The following is a 15003-nucleotide window of genomic DNA, read 5'->3' as shown; positions in this document are numbered from 1 at the left end:
TCCTTCCAAGAGAAAGAGATACCAGCCTTACCAGAGGTCTCACCTGCAGCAATACAACTGCCCACAGTCCAAGCAGTATGGGGAGGGATAGCTCTGTGGTTTGAGCATTGGCCTACTAAACCCAGGGTTGTGAGTTTAATCCTTGAGGGGGCCATTTAGGGAATCTGGGGCAAAAATTGGGGATTGGTCCTGCTTTGAGCAGGGGATTGGACTAGATGACCTCCTGAAGTCCCTTCCAACCCTGATATTCTATGATTCTATGACACTGGGAGGTCCCGCGGCAGGTCTAACAGACATTGACAAACCCAGTCAGAACAACCTACGTCCCACCCATCGGGCCACAAACCGCAATTTTGAAGTCTTGGTCGAGGGTCTAAGTGACCACTCCTTACCACCAGCGCCTACTTGCCCTTTTGACCATTGCCTCCAATGCTTTCACCACGCTTGGTGAAACATCACACAGGATCACTGTGTCTTGGAAATAGTGCAGTTGGGCTATTCCATCCTTTTTATTTCATGCCCCCCTACCCCTTCCCTGTCCCTCTTCAGGGACCCCTTTCACAAACATCTACTTCGGGAAGAAGTAACTCACCTACTCCTCTTAAGTGCAGTGGAATGAGTTCCTACACAGCACAGAGGAAAGGGATTTTACTCCCACTATTTCTTGACCCAGAAGAAAAGCGGAGGATATGACCCATTCTAGACCTGCAATGACTCAACAAATTTGTCCGCTCCCAATTCAGAATGGTCGTGTTGGGCATGATAATACCGGTGCTGGAATGAGGGAACTGGTTCTCAGCCCTTGACCTGCAAGACGCATACCTCAATACACCCAGCACACAGACTATTCCTATGGTTCACAGTGGGACACGACCACTTCCAATACAGAGTGCTCCCATTCGGTCTCTCCACTGCACCACGGATGTTTTCCAAGACTCTCGTGGTGGTGGCAGCCTACCTACGTAAACAAGGGATCATATTTTTCTCATACCTGGATGTCTGCCTCATCAAGGACCGATCGTATGAAGAAATGCATACGGCCACCCAGTCAACCATCGCTCTTTTCCAAAGGCTTGGATTGCAAATAAATTTCCAAAAGTCAAAATAGAGAAAATAGAGTTCAATGGGGCTTACCTGGACTCGACCCTCCTCAGAGCCTTCCTCCCGCAGGCCAAGTTCCTCACCGTCAAACACCTCATACATACAGTGTCCACCTGCCCAAGGGTCGAAGCCAGAAAGTGCCTTCAACTTCTGGGCCACATGGCAGCTATCACGTTCGTGGTGAAACACGCCAGACTACACATGAGGCCTTACAGGGCTGGCTGAGTACAAACCTGCCAAGCACAGCCTCCACATGATGGTAACTCCACCCACAAATGTGCTGAACTTACTGCACTGGTGGACGGAAAGGGAGAATATATGTGCAGGAGTTCCCTTTTGCCAAAATCCCCCCGCGCTTATGCTCACTACAGACGCCTCCCTGATACGCGAGGGGGCGGCACACCTGCAACACCACATGACACAGGGCAGGTGGTCTGCACTGGAGGCCCATCTGCATATAAACCTCCTAGAACTCAGAGCAGGCAGGTACGCCTGCTTTCACTTCCTCCCACTCATTCGAAACAAATCTATTTGAGTACTCACGGTCAACATTGCATGTATGTTCTACATCAACAGACAAGGGGGAGCAAGATCACACTCCCTGTGCATAGAAGCCATCAAACTTTGGAACTGGTGCATATGACATAGCATAGACATCATGGCCTCATTCCTGCTGGGGTGTCAGAACACCACCGCCAACACCCGTAGCAGACACTTTTCACAAAAACATGAATGGGAACTAATTTCTATGATCGCATCCCACCTAGTCTCCCTTTGGGGCTCTCCTTCGGTAGATCTATTTGGCACAGCAAAGAACCGCAAATGCCAATTATTTTGCTCCAGAGTGGGACTCGGGAAAGGCTCCCTGAGAGACGCATCCCTACTCTCATGGAACTGGACAGTTACGTATGCATTCCCTCCAATTCCTCTAATACACAGAGTTCTCCGCAAGATCAGGGACGACAAGGCCAAGGTCATGCTTATCGCCTCGGCACGGGCCAGACAGACTTGGTATCCGTACCTGCTTCACATGTCAATCTGCCCTCCAAGAACTCTCCCGATGAGACCGCACCTCCTCTCCCAGAGCGACAGTTGCATCTTCCATCCACAACTGGAGAAACTTCATCCACCTCAGAGGCTCCTCCTTGGTTCCAATTGCAAGAACTAGCCTGTTCGGAGTAAGTCAGACACGTGTTATTACACAGTAAATGCGACTCCACTCACAATAGTTACCTCCAAAAGTGGAAACAATTCTCAATGTGGTCCTTACAGAAAACCCTCACACCCTGCACCATATCCCTTCCTGATATCCCAGACTAAATTTTAGAACTCAAAAACAAAGGTCTATCACTAAGTTCCATCAGAGTTCATCTCGTGGCAATCAATGCCTTTCATGAGAAACTGGACAGCTCCTCTGTCTCCACACGCCCTACTACAAAATGTTTCCTTACTGGATTCCAAAACCTCTACCCTGAAGTCCACCCCACCCCACACCCACCTGGAATTTGAACCTCACCCTCAGAGGCCTAATGAAACCTCCCTCTGAACCAATAACCTCCCTCTGAACCTCCTCCTTACTCCACATGTCCATGAAGGTGGCCATCACGTCAGCCAGATGGGGCAGAGAAATAAGGGCACTGATGGCCCACTCCCCATACACTAATTTATTTAAGGACAAGATCACGATGCAACCCCACCCTAAATTTCTGCCAAAGGTGGTGTTCTCTTTCCATCTTAACCAGCTGATACACTTCCCCACTTTTTACCCCAAACCCCACAAAAACCCACAGGAAGCGGCACTTCATACCCTGGATGTTAGAAGGGCGATTGCCTTCTACTTGGACAGAACAAAATCATTTCATAAATCACCTAGACTCTTCGTATCTACTGCTGAAAGGAGCTGCTATTTCACAACAGCGCTCTCCAAGTGGATCTCCGACTGTATTAGGTCCTGCTACCAGATCCATGACGTTGAACCTCCTGATGGCATCAGAACTCATTCCACTCGAGCTACGTCAACATCGGTAGAGTTCCTACACAACGTACCCATGACTGACATATGCAAAGCCGCTACATGGTTGTCAGACCATATGTTTGCCAAACACTACACCATCACACAAGATGCCAGAGCAGACATTATAGTAGGTCATACAGTACTGTCTGCCACTGCCAAATCCGCAACTCCAAAGTCCCCCCAACCATAGCAGGTACTGCTGTACATTCACCTGAAGTGGAGCACCCACAGGGAGACCACTCGAAGAAGTAGAGAAGGTTACTCACCCTGTGCAGTAACTGAGGTTCTTCAAGATGTATGTCCCCCTGTGGGTGCTCCACTACTCACCCTCCTCCCCTCTGCTTTGGAATTCGACTCAAAGGACTCTGTGGCGGAGAAGGAAGTGAGGGGGTCGGAACGCATGCACGTGCCAAAGACTCCAATGATGCCGCGAGACACCAACTGTGCACGTGTGTCCCGACCGGGCCCTGCTACTGAAGATCTCCGATTAATGGCACCGGGATGCACCGACACCTGAAGTGGAGCACCCCCAGGGACACACATATCAAACAAACCTCAGATACTGCACAGGGTGTGTAACCTTCTCTTTTAAGACAACCCACAAACATTTAAATACAAAAACAATAAGTCTGCTGGTGGGATGGAATTTAATATGAATGTGGCTTTTAACCAAACTATATATTAAATCATGATGGGACTCACAAAACCGTGTAATCTACCCAAAGTAGTGAAATCATTTCTATTTATAATCTCTTCATTCCCTTAATAAACCACCCTTACATCCCCTCTAAACATATGGAGCGCAAACAAAACAGATGGGGGATTTCCCACCACTGGTTCCTTTCTTATAATGATGCTTATTTTCAATTCACAAAACTCTCAGCTGGCATCTCTGATTTATTTTCTCAGCAAATGTCGGTTTGGGTTACATTGCTACTAGCTCTGGTGCATTTCTTTACTCATGATTCCCACTCCCACTGCTTGTGCATGGAGCAGCCAACCAAGATTCATGCCTATAATAGCAAACTCCCCCCCTCCCCTTGCATTCTCTCAAACAATGCTTGAACGTTTTGTGGCTCGCATTTGGGTTGGAGCATGATAAGAAATGTATCGAAAGAAACATATTTTTTTGGTTTGTTATTCGCTTTCAAGCTTCCTCCTCTTCTCTGTCTATTTCCATTAATAACGGAATTTTTAAACCGATAAAGCCATCACAGCACAGTCCCTTTGAAGGAGTCGCTGGCTCCGGACTCAGCCAGCCAGCGAGCCATCCCTTATTTGCGGCACTGCCTACTCCCGCCCTTTGTTCCCCCCCCCCCCCGCGCCCCGCCCCCCCCGTACTACTCGCCGCAGTGGAGAGCCAGCCCGCTCCGCTCCGCGCGCTGCACACACACCACGGGCGAGGAAATCGCCTGGCCATAAACAATAGCCTCCTGCCGCTGCAGCGCCGGCGCCTCCTCTCCCGCTCAGCCCCTCAGGAGCTGTCCAGCCCCGCCGGGCGCGCGCCACGGGAGCAGCGGCTCTGTGTGCAGCCCGGCGCGCGGAGCTCCGCCGCCCCCGCCCAGCCAGCCGCTGTCCCTCCCCCGGGGTGCTGAGCCCCAGCGCCGGGGGCCACGCTGGGGCATGGGCAGGGAAGGCGGCAGCGAGCCCCGCCTCGGCGGGCCTGTCCGCTGACCCGGCCGGCCCGGCGCCGCGGCCATGGAAGAGGAGCTGAAGTGCCCGGTGTGCGGCTCGCTGTTCCGGGAGCCCATCATCCTGCCCTGCTCGCACAACGTCTGCCTGCCCTGCGCCCGCACCATCGCCGTGCAGACGCCCGAGCGCGAGCAGCAGCTGCCCGCCTTGCTGCAGCCCCGGGCCCCCGGGGCCGCGGCAGCCGGGCCGGCGGCGGGCTCGGAGGCTGAGGGCGCCGCGGGGGGCGGCGGCGGCGGCGGCGGGGAGCACGCGGACAAGCTGAGCCTGCACAGCGAGAGCGACAGCGGCTACGGCTCCTACACCCCCAGCCTCAAGTCCCCCAACGGGGTGCGGGTGCTGCCGCTGGGGCCGGCCCCGGCCGGCTCCTCCTCGGCGGCGGCTCCCCGCGGGGCGGGCCCCAGCTCGTCCCTCACCTGCCCGCAATGCCACCGCAGCGCCTCCCTGGACCCGCGCGGCCTCCGCGGCTTCCCGCGCAACCGGCTGCTGGAGGCCATCGTGCAGCGCTACCAGGAAGGCCGGGCCGCCGCCAAGTGCCAGCTCTGCGACCGCAGCCCGCCCGAGGCGGCCGCCGTGGCGTGCGAGCAGTGCGAGGTGCTGTACTGCGCCGCCTGCCAGCTCAAGTGCCACCCGACCCGGGGGCCCTTCGCCAAGCACCGTCTGCTGCCCCCGCCCAGCCTCCCGGGCGGGCCCGGCGGCGGCAAGGCGGCGGGGGGCGCCCGCAAGTTGCCCACCTGCGCCGATCACGAGCTGGAGAACTACAGCATGTACTGCGTGAGCTGCGGCACCCCTGTCTGCTACCAGTGCCTGGAGGAGGGCAAGCATGGCCAGCACGAGGTGAAAGCCCTGGGGGCTATGTGGAAACAGCACAAGGTAAGCTCGGGGGCGTGGGGGTGCCCCCCCCCCCAGCCCAAGCAGCACGGCCCTGCCTTCATGACTGGGGGGGGGGGGGGGACGGTCTCGGATCATTAGCTCCACTCGCCTCTTCTCCAACACCCTCCAGCTCCAGACCTCCAAGCACTTTCCCCAGACTGGGGCTCTGTTTTGGGTTCTGCAATCCTCCTCTGCTCAAGATCATGCTGAGGTGGGAGGAGATAAAGGTGGCTCTCAGTTACCTTTACTCCTCCGGTACTCCTGTAGCAGGCAGGGGGTTAAACTGGCCCTTCACTCAAATTAAAGCAGCCCCAGGACTGCTGCAATTTATGCTGTCTATAAGAGTCCCCTAGACAAGGTTAGTCCTGGAATGCCCCCAGCACACCCCTGGGATGTTATGCAAATAAAATAAAAACCAGCAGGATCTTACTAGAGGAGAAAAGGCAAAATGCCACATTTATTGTGAATACAGAAAGAAATACAGAAAGTAAGCAGTTAGTTATAGCTATAACATTCCATTCAGTTTCATATTTATTCACACATTCATTCATACACACACACACACAGGTTCTGCAAGGTTGTTATCATAGTTACCAGCCTTAGAGTTGCTCATGCCAAGCCACTGGCCAGGTGGCCTGGACACGGGGAGGGAGCAGGGCCTTGTTAGATGCACATCTGATGCTCCTGGAAGTTGGTTTGCAGAATCAGACCCCAAAGTTCTCACTTTCTAGAGTCCATTTTTATAGGGATTTATTCCTATGCTAGTCTATGGGAATTGCTTTATCATGCTGTTGCTGAATCAATCAGCAGATGGCACATTCCTGATGGCTCCGTGTTGTTCTTTGGTTCTCCCATCCTTGAGGCTGTTGGGTGGATTCCAGTCTGCCCTCCAGGGGTCCTCTCGTTGTTTCCACTTGATGCCTTCTTTGGCTGATGGACGCTGGATTCTTAGGCTGGCACCTCCCTGATCATTTAGTTATTAGCCACACCAAGCATCCATCCACATACATCCTCTATCTCTATTTTAATCACAATTGTTAACAAAGCGAGATGAATACAAAAGGGCGGGGAGTCTCTGGGTGCTGTTTCTGTTGTTACAAAGTATTGCTTTGAGTCTCTCTCTGTATGAGTAGTTGTTGTTACAAAGTATTGCTTTGAGAACAGACTCTGTCTTAGGATGTACTGACACAATTAGCAGCTTGCAAGTTTCACACAGAGAGGGAGAGAAACAGTAAAAACAAGAGACCAAAAGCCAAGAGACCTCTTTATTAGTAATACCCTGGAATTTAAACTATGGGGAATCAAACTCATTTGTGATTTTAATACAGAACTTCTTTAATATGATCCAACAGGGACATTCTCAGAATGTCCCCTCCCAACTTCAGCCAGCCCCAATACACCTTCTGTGAAAGGGGGCTGATATAAACCTGGCTACACCAGATATAGCCCACCCAAGATTCCCCTGTATTGGCAGAATCCTGTTACCCCTTCAGGGCAGCGGTACACTTTATGCCACCAGAGTAACACAATGTATCTTTAATGGGGCCAAGGATCTAGCCCCACAATGAGGAAGAAGTATTCTATGTCAGTGACAGTTCTTGTTGAGGCGGGTGAGATAAGAGGGAGATTCTGGGTGACTCACCTTAGTGTCTTGATGTTTATCTGAACATTGAGGCTACCTCATTTCCATAATTCTCTGATAGCCTTCCGCTCTCCTTTCCCTTCACGCAACTCTCCAATAGGCCCCTGGTCCTTCCTCCCTTCTTGTTGACCCTCCATTAGACCCTGGGTAGCATATTCCCTTCTCATGACCTTCTAGTAACCCAAACGCTCCCTCTCTGTGATCTTGCATTAGGCCATAATATCTCAACTTCCAAATCTCAAACCAAATCTGCTTTCTTCCCAATCCAAATTAAATTAGAGAGGCAGACAGTTGTTGGGCCTTCGATAGCATCTTTAGCTGTCACTTTGCTATAAACGTATCAGTGACAGAAGGTTGCCCGGGACCCACTGGAGGGCTGCAGAGAGGGAAGGTGTGTAGAGGTTTATTTGCAAGTCGTGCTAGGGTCTTTTAGAGGGTTGTATGGTGGCTGTGATCCACAGTCATGATGGCAGTTAAGGATTGAGGAGGTGAGGGTCTTATCCACATTGATCCAAAAACTAGTGATGGTAGTGTTTGGTTATGGGACAGATGAAGGCTTGGCCAGTTCACAGATTGTTCCAGTTTGGTTCACTCATCCCTAGTATTAATACTCATTATAATTTGAACCTGTCTGGGGGTTTTGGGAGATAGTACTTTTACATAAGTTTGCTGATATTTGTGTGCAAGATGGAGCTGAGGTTGTTTCATATATTTTTTGGATAGAGACCAAGAGATGATTGTCTTAAAATTGATCTGAAGCTTGTCAGACTCGCCAGGAAGCCTGGACACTGACTCGATTAAGAATTAATGATTGATATTTTACATTTATAGAGTGCTTGTCATCCTCAGCACATTACAACTATCCATACAGCAGCACTGAGGCGGGTCCCTCCCTCATGGAGGGTGAGCACCCCACTGCTACAACCCTTCAGGTGGGGCAGCTTGCTTCCTTCTGTTGGTTACTGCAGAGGAAAGGCTCACCTCCTCCCTGTTCTCTTTGGTATGATTAGCACCTGTGGAGGTAATGAGAGGGTCTGTGATAATTTCTGGCTTCTGCATAGGGGAAGAAAATGGATCACTTCTTGTGCCCTGATCCCTGGCTCCCCCACACAGTAGTGCTGATGCAGAACACACTGGGCTTCAATTTGTAAAGACTCATGAAAAGATCCCACATGGCATCCATTGCACAGAACTTTGTTTATTGATCAGAAGAATGAATGGGTGAATCAGCCCTGGCAGTACTTCAATCTGTGTTTCAATAGAGTCATAGTACTTCCAGCTAAGGACTTACTTAGACCATTAAACCATCTCCTGAATAACTTGATTTTTTTGTGTTCAGGAGTTAAATTCACTTGACTCATAAGCTTCAGGTCATGAATTCACAGCTTTTGCCATTTATGCTAATTGCAGAATCTGATTTTTTGGTGGAAAGTCTTCATCAAGGAGCCTGCCGAACCCCTGATGAACAATGATTGACTTCAGTATGCATAAGTGTTAGTGTTTTGTAGATTGTGAAGCCAGTTTGTATTCTACTAGAGTCTACTTGTGCTACAACTGATTAACGCCTTTTGAAATGATGTGATAAACTGTGGTGCTGATCAAGATACATTTTAAATCATTTCTCATTCTTCTTAGAGACTTTGTCAGAGGAATGAACTAAATTCTGTTGTTTTGTGTTTTCACTGCACTTTTCCTCCTGAGAGTTTGTTCTCACAGAATGTGATTTTCCCTTGTTATATGTAGCTTGAATGTTATGATAAAGGTTCTAAAGAGAACAGTAAAATAACCTAAAATTAACTAATTTTGTGATAGTAATCTTTTCATGTCTTGTAAGTTTTAATTATCCTAGAATAATATACTTGGCAGGAAATAAAAATATTGAAACTGCCAACAGGAGCCAGTCTAACCGCTCATTTCATGTTTATTTTCAGATAGTTGGATTTTGGAATTGGATATTTGTAGTTGGACCTTAGTAAGTTTTCAGATGCAGTAATTTACACTTACTGCCTCCTGGGTCCTGTAACTTTGGCCAACCATAAATTATAGTATTGTATTTAGAATTATATGACACATTTAATTGTTTGTACATGTTATTGCTAGATAATCTAGCTCATCCGCCATGAGCATTTTGTAGTCATATTAGTTTAATAAAGATACTTTCCCCTAGAAATATATGTAGGAATCTGCCATAAGTAAATTATTTTGGAGAAGTTAGAAATTATGTAATATACAGACACGGAGCTAGATCCTCAGTTGGTATAAATCAGTGGAGGATCATTGATTTATATCAGCTGAGGTTCTGGTAGGAAGGCTTTAAAGGGATTGATCAAAATTGTGTGCTCCTATTGTCGGAGGGAAGGATATTGTACTTTGTGTTTGGACAGCACCTAGTATGATGGAGCTATGATCACATTTGGGATCTCTAGGCTCTACTGTAATACAAAAATATTAATAATATTACTAATGATAGATTTCAACTTGTGGGCCCTTTGACTCGCAGGTATGGGGAAGCATGGTGAACAAGTCTCAGCTCTGCAACTTCTGTTGAGTCCCGCCATGTACATCAAAAATATAACTATTGTGTATGTGTGATCTTGTAGTAGAGATGGCATCAGGAACTTTAGTTGGACAGGGGTCTGTTTAGGACACTGAGGCATAGGGATATGAGCAAGTAGTTGAGGGCAAATATTGGAGTATGGATGCCCCTTTAGAAGGTAGACCAGAATTGCCCCCAAACCCCTACCCTCCATTCCCAGAAACTTGGAAGCTCTTTAAGAATTCAGTGCCTGGATCATATGATGTAATCAGTAGTTAATTTGCTATGATGATAGATGGAGAAAAAGAAAGATAAATGAGCAATGAACTCTTCTTTTGAAAAAGAATGATAGAATTATCAGTCTCATTTTCTAAAATCAGGGAAAACATCAGTCTTCTATGCCTAGCTAGATTTGATTACTTGTCCTCCTCGTTATCTGTCTGTTACTATATTTGATAAGAGTATAACCTTTTTACCCATCTACAGAATCCTTATTTCATTGCTGGACCCAGATATTAAAATTAAGATCAATGTGGACAGAACAACATTAGTCAGGAATTATTAATTGTCATAATTAATAGAGCTTGTAACTTGCTGTTCAGCTTCAAGCAAATCCTTCCACTGTTTGAAAGAAAGCTCTGAATGTACAGGGTGCTTTTTATAGTGGCTTATGGAGGTTTTAGGCATCTGAATCCATTTTGTTTTAATGGAAAGTACATGGCTAAATCCATTTGCTTTAAAAACTACCCTATAAATGTTTTAATAAACAAGGCTATTATCTCTAAATGGGTTTAGTGCTCAGAGAACTGGCTTTCATATTCTACTTGCAGTAGCACAACTGCAATGGTTTAATGAGTGGAAAAGTTTGGTCAAGTTATTTGATCAGTCTTTGTCAAGTTTATATACAGGGTCTTCATGGTGGCTATATGTGAGGAGCTGAGACTGAATGTGCTCAGTTACATTAATATCCATGTAGTTGATGATTGATCTGGATTGACTCAGAATTTAATGGCTGCCATGATACCTATGGGACAAACCCTAGTTTTTGGCCCCATCCATACTGTGGGATGCACTGTGCTCTGATGTTGGGGATGGGATTAGATGTTGGAGTGGTGGCAATTATATTTTTGTCATGGACTAATTATAGTTGTCTTTGTTTTGTGGCTGAGGCACACTTGTCCTGTTGAGACCATTCCACTAGCCACTGATTGGCAGAGCACATCACACTCCAGCCCCACTCTCTCCATACTTTGTCACACCATTCCATCACATTCCCACCTGGTGCTGGCAAAAATATGTCCTGTGGTGGGGTACAGGCATGTGACCAAAAGGCATGTAAAACTGAGGGAATCTTCACCAGCCTCTTTGTGGTGCTCTGGTAGCATATAGGGACCTTATCAAGGGATAAGAATTTGGCCCAATGAGCCTGGTAAACTTTTGTACCAGACATTGTTACTTCAAATTTTGTGAGATGCCAAGAATTTTAGTAGGAAGTTGTAAAAACACATACATAGGTACTGACAGCAATAATATAATTATTATAGCTCTTCCTATTAGATTAGTTACAAGTTAATTGTAGTAGAGGATATTCTATTTTCAAATTTGGTACCAGTACAATACATATAACTGGGCTTAATATGGAACATTCCCATGAACAGAAGGGTAAACATTAGGGTTGATTCTTCCTTAAGCCTTCAATGCTATGTCCCATTAAGGGCCAATTTGTGCCTACCCCTAATGTGGCTACATAAGGTAAGACCCTCCTGTGGTTGTGTTAGAGCTTCCTACCACATTGGTCAAAGCATAGGAAATAGAGCAGGAGGAGTAGAGCACCCAATGTCTTCCCTCTCCCAGTTGAGCAGGTGCATAGGGAGGAAGGGGTGAAGGACGGGTAGAGCAGGGGAGGGGTTGGGTAGAGCTGAGCTGGCACAAGGGGGAAGTGAGCTGTGCTCTTGTCAGGGTAGCTGTAAATCACTTCCCCCAAGGAGCAAGCAGAGAATAAATGGTGACTTTGGCCCACATCTACAAAGGTACGTAAGTGCCTAAACAACAAAGTTAGGTATCTAAGTCCCAGTTTTCGCTCCACTGCGAGCCATAAAACTCCTGCCGAACTCTGTAGGTCCCTGAACTCACTTGGCACCTAAGATTTCAGAGTAATCTAACATTTCACTGTAGATAAATATTTAAACGGTTATTGAGGTAGAAAGAGAGAGAGAGAGAATACCTAAGTACCTTTGTGGCTCTGGGCCTAAGAGCTAACATTGTAGTAAGGGACCAATGGCAAGATCCTCAGCTAGTGTAAATTGGCATAGCTCCATGTGCTTCAATGCAGCTACATCAATTAACAGCAGCAGAGGATGTGGCTCATAGTATATTTTCCACAAGTTATTTTAATGAAGCACTGCTGGTTGATATAGTATTGAAAGAGTTCCTGAAGTTACATCTGCGATAACGTAACACAAAACATAGTGCAGTTGACAATTAGACAGTTTTGCTATTCTGCATCTGTAGTATGTTGTTTAAATATACTCTAGAGCCTGATCTTGCAATCTCATCTGTGAGGGGGCAAAGGTAATTGAAGCTCTACGCAGGGGCAAGGGTCTGCTTCCATGGATGCAATTACAGGAGCAGGGCCTTCACGTGTACTTTTCAGAGAAATAATTTAATGCATTTTTGTGTGTGTTACTTGAATATGGTTGTGCAAGATACTGCACATGTCTAAGGTTATTATCAAGTAAACAAGGTGGCTGAGGTAATATCTATTATTGGACCAACTTCTGTTGGTGAAAGAGACAAGCTTTTGACCTTACACAGAGCTTTTCTTCAGCTCTGGGAAAGGTGTTCAGAGTATCACAGCTAAATACAAAGTTATCAAATGCCATGTTTTATACTTTGAGCACTAATATGTGGTCATGTAAAGATAATTGTAGTTCATATGCACAAAGGGGTGGAGTTAAAGTTGCTTAGTCTTGTGGCTAGAATTGTAGTTCAAATATCATGTTGTAAAATTCTGCCATTTAAATTGTTCATAAACAAAACATTAGCTTAAAGTTGTCGAACAATGGTGAAAGTTCATATATTTTTTTCACCCTCTCATAACTCAAAATGGGTAAAGGAATTTTTCTCAATCTTTCCAGAAATATTCACCTCTGGGTTAAGTTGAAGAATGGATGCTTTCAGCCCCAAAAGAAATTTTTATACAATGTTACAAGACTATACAAACAGGGTTTGTAACGAAAGTTCTAATATATTTTAATTGTAGCTGACACTACAAAGTTGGTAAAAATTTCAGGCTTAGAGTTAAGAAATTGCTAGTTGAGATCTTTTGGGGATTTTTCAGCATGACCGACACTATGTAAATATAAGATGCTATCATTTCCATGCATATATGAGCAGTTTTAGGCTTTTGTAAGTGTTGTGACTTAACTAGTCATTACATTTAATTGGAAAATGGAGACAAAAACTGACTACCCACACAGAGATTCACCCTTACTAAATCTATTACAATTGAAATTCTAACTTGCTCTTTTCTAGCACAAATCCTCTATGCAAGTAAGAATACATGCGATGCCAAGTAAGCCTTTTAACATTTAATTGTAAGAAGTAAGGATTAGTAAGAATTCATTTGCATTTTATCTCTAATTTTTCATTTTAAATTCTGTTTCTTACAGACACAGCTGTCTCAGGCTTTAAATGGTGTTTCAGATAAAGCAAAGGAAGCTAAAGAATTTTTGGTTCAGCTGAAAAATATATTACAGCAGATACAGGTAATTGTATACTACTTGTTGTTTTGATAATACAGTAATCATTAGAGCTGAGTGCATAATTTATTTGATGACTTTAGTCTCTTGCTGTTCACAAATTGCGTGGAATAACATACTCTTTTCTTGAATGTATTTGTTAGGCAAAATTATTCATCAGCTAATGTCTACAAATATTTGTTGGCCTGTAGATTGTATGCCATTTGTTGCAAGAAGTTGATATTCAAAATTGGAAGTTTGAACTGTGTTGTTTAATTTCTGATTGGACTCATTAGTTGTATGGTGTGCTTCTGTTCACTGACTGGATGAATGTAATTCTTAGAGTCAGGGTTTTGGTACAAATACTCATTTTTACAAATTCAAAACTTACTACCCGTGAATAGTTCAACATTTGCATAAATTATGCTGTTTCTGAGAACATTCTTATATTTTAATAGTTCGGATATTTGTGGAAAGTCAAAATACAAAAAGGGCCCAAACACTGCCAAAATGAATTCGGGGAGGTATTGAGTGGAAATTATTGTTGTGTATATGTATGTTCAGCTCTGATAATTGGATTTTGACTCATTACATTGGGCAAAAGGCTAATTAATGTCTTTTAAAACATAAATTTATATTTGCACGACAAGAGCACAAAACTAGTGGGAAACTCAATTGTTTTTTTCAAGTGAATGTAGGCTTATGAAAGTTGCTGGATATTGGGGAATTTTCATCTCTCTCTCTACCCATAGAACAGGTCTGGGACATGGAGCAGCAGTGCCTGCTTCCCTATACTGATTTAGCAGGGCGCTAGGGGAGGATTATTATTGTTCTAACTAGTGATCTTTTCTAGCGTAGCTTCTATGGTATACTCACTGTGTGCTTTCTGCTTTACTTCTGGCCCTTTTGTCATCAGTGAGCAATCCTCAGTTCCTGCTTTGCCCAGAAAGGGAAGGCAGGAGTTTGAGAAATACAAATTTGATCTAAAATTAAATTATTTAAAAAACCCCAAATTGAGTTTATACCACAAATGCTGCCAACATATGTGAAGTGCCACAGAATGTTGTATCCGCCACCTTTTGTGTTCCTTTTTTGCTCTGCTAGAAGTGCCAATAAGGGAGATTAATTTATTTTTTTTAGGTGATATGGATAACTGACTGATAGGAACTGGCCTGAACCACCAACCCATGTCCCTTAGGCCACCAAACAACTGTCAGGTGGTAATGAACTTCAGCCACTCACTATATTGGACAGCTTTGAAGCAGGGAGCTGCAGCTGAAGGACTCCATAGTCCATCACTGATCCACTGGGTCACCTAGCCCCCGTCAGTAGCTACTTTTGCCCTCTTGAAACCTAAAGATATTTAAAACTGTGCTGTAAAATCCCTTAATGCATATGAACAGAAACA

The 15003-nt window shown here is 45.6% G+C and overlaps 1 protein-coding gene across 2 annotated transcripts in view; it reads left to right on the top strand.

Annotated features, from left to right (window-relative positions):
- The first annotated feature begins 4813 nt into the window (after positions 1-4813).
- The window catches only part of TRIM67 (tripartite motif containing 67), a 53354-nt gene continuing 43164 nt past the window's right edge, over positions 4814-15003 (top strand). For both annotated transcript variants that reach the window (XM_077811826.1, XM_077811825.1), the window contains exons 1-2: positions 4814-5677; positions 13527-13622. In XM_077811826.1, coding sequence (XP_077667952.1) covers positions 4814-5677; positions 13527-13622 — 960 coding nt within the window. The remainder of the gene's footprint in view (positions 5678-13526; positions 13623-15003) is intronic.

Source organism: Eretmochelys imbricata, chromosome 3 (assembly GCF_965152235.1).
Source record: "Eretmochelys imbricata isolate rEreImb1 chromosome 3, rEreImb1.hap1, whole genome shotgun sequence".
Taxonomy (NCBI): Eukaryota; Metazoa; Chordata; order Testudines; family Cheloniidae; genus Eretmochelys; species Eretmochelys imbricata.
Note: the sequence above shows the minus strand (reverse complement) of the source record. Positions and strands in the feature narration are given on the sequence as shown.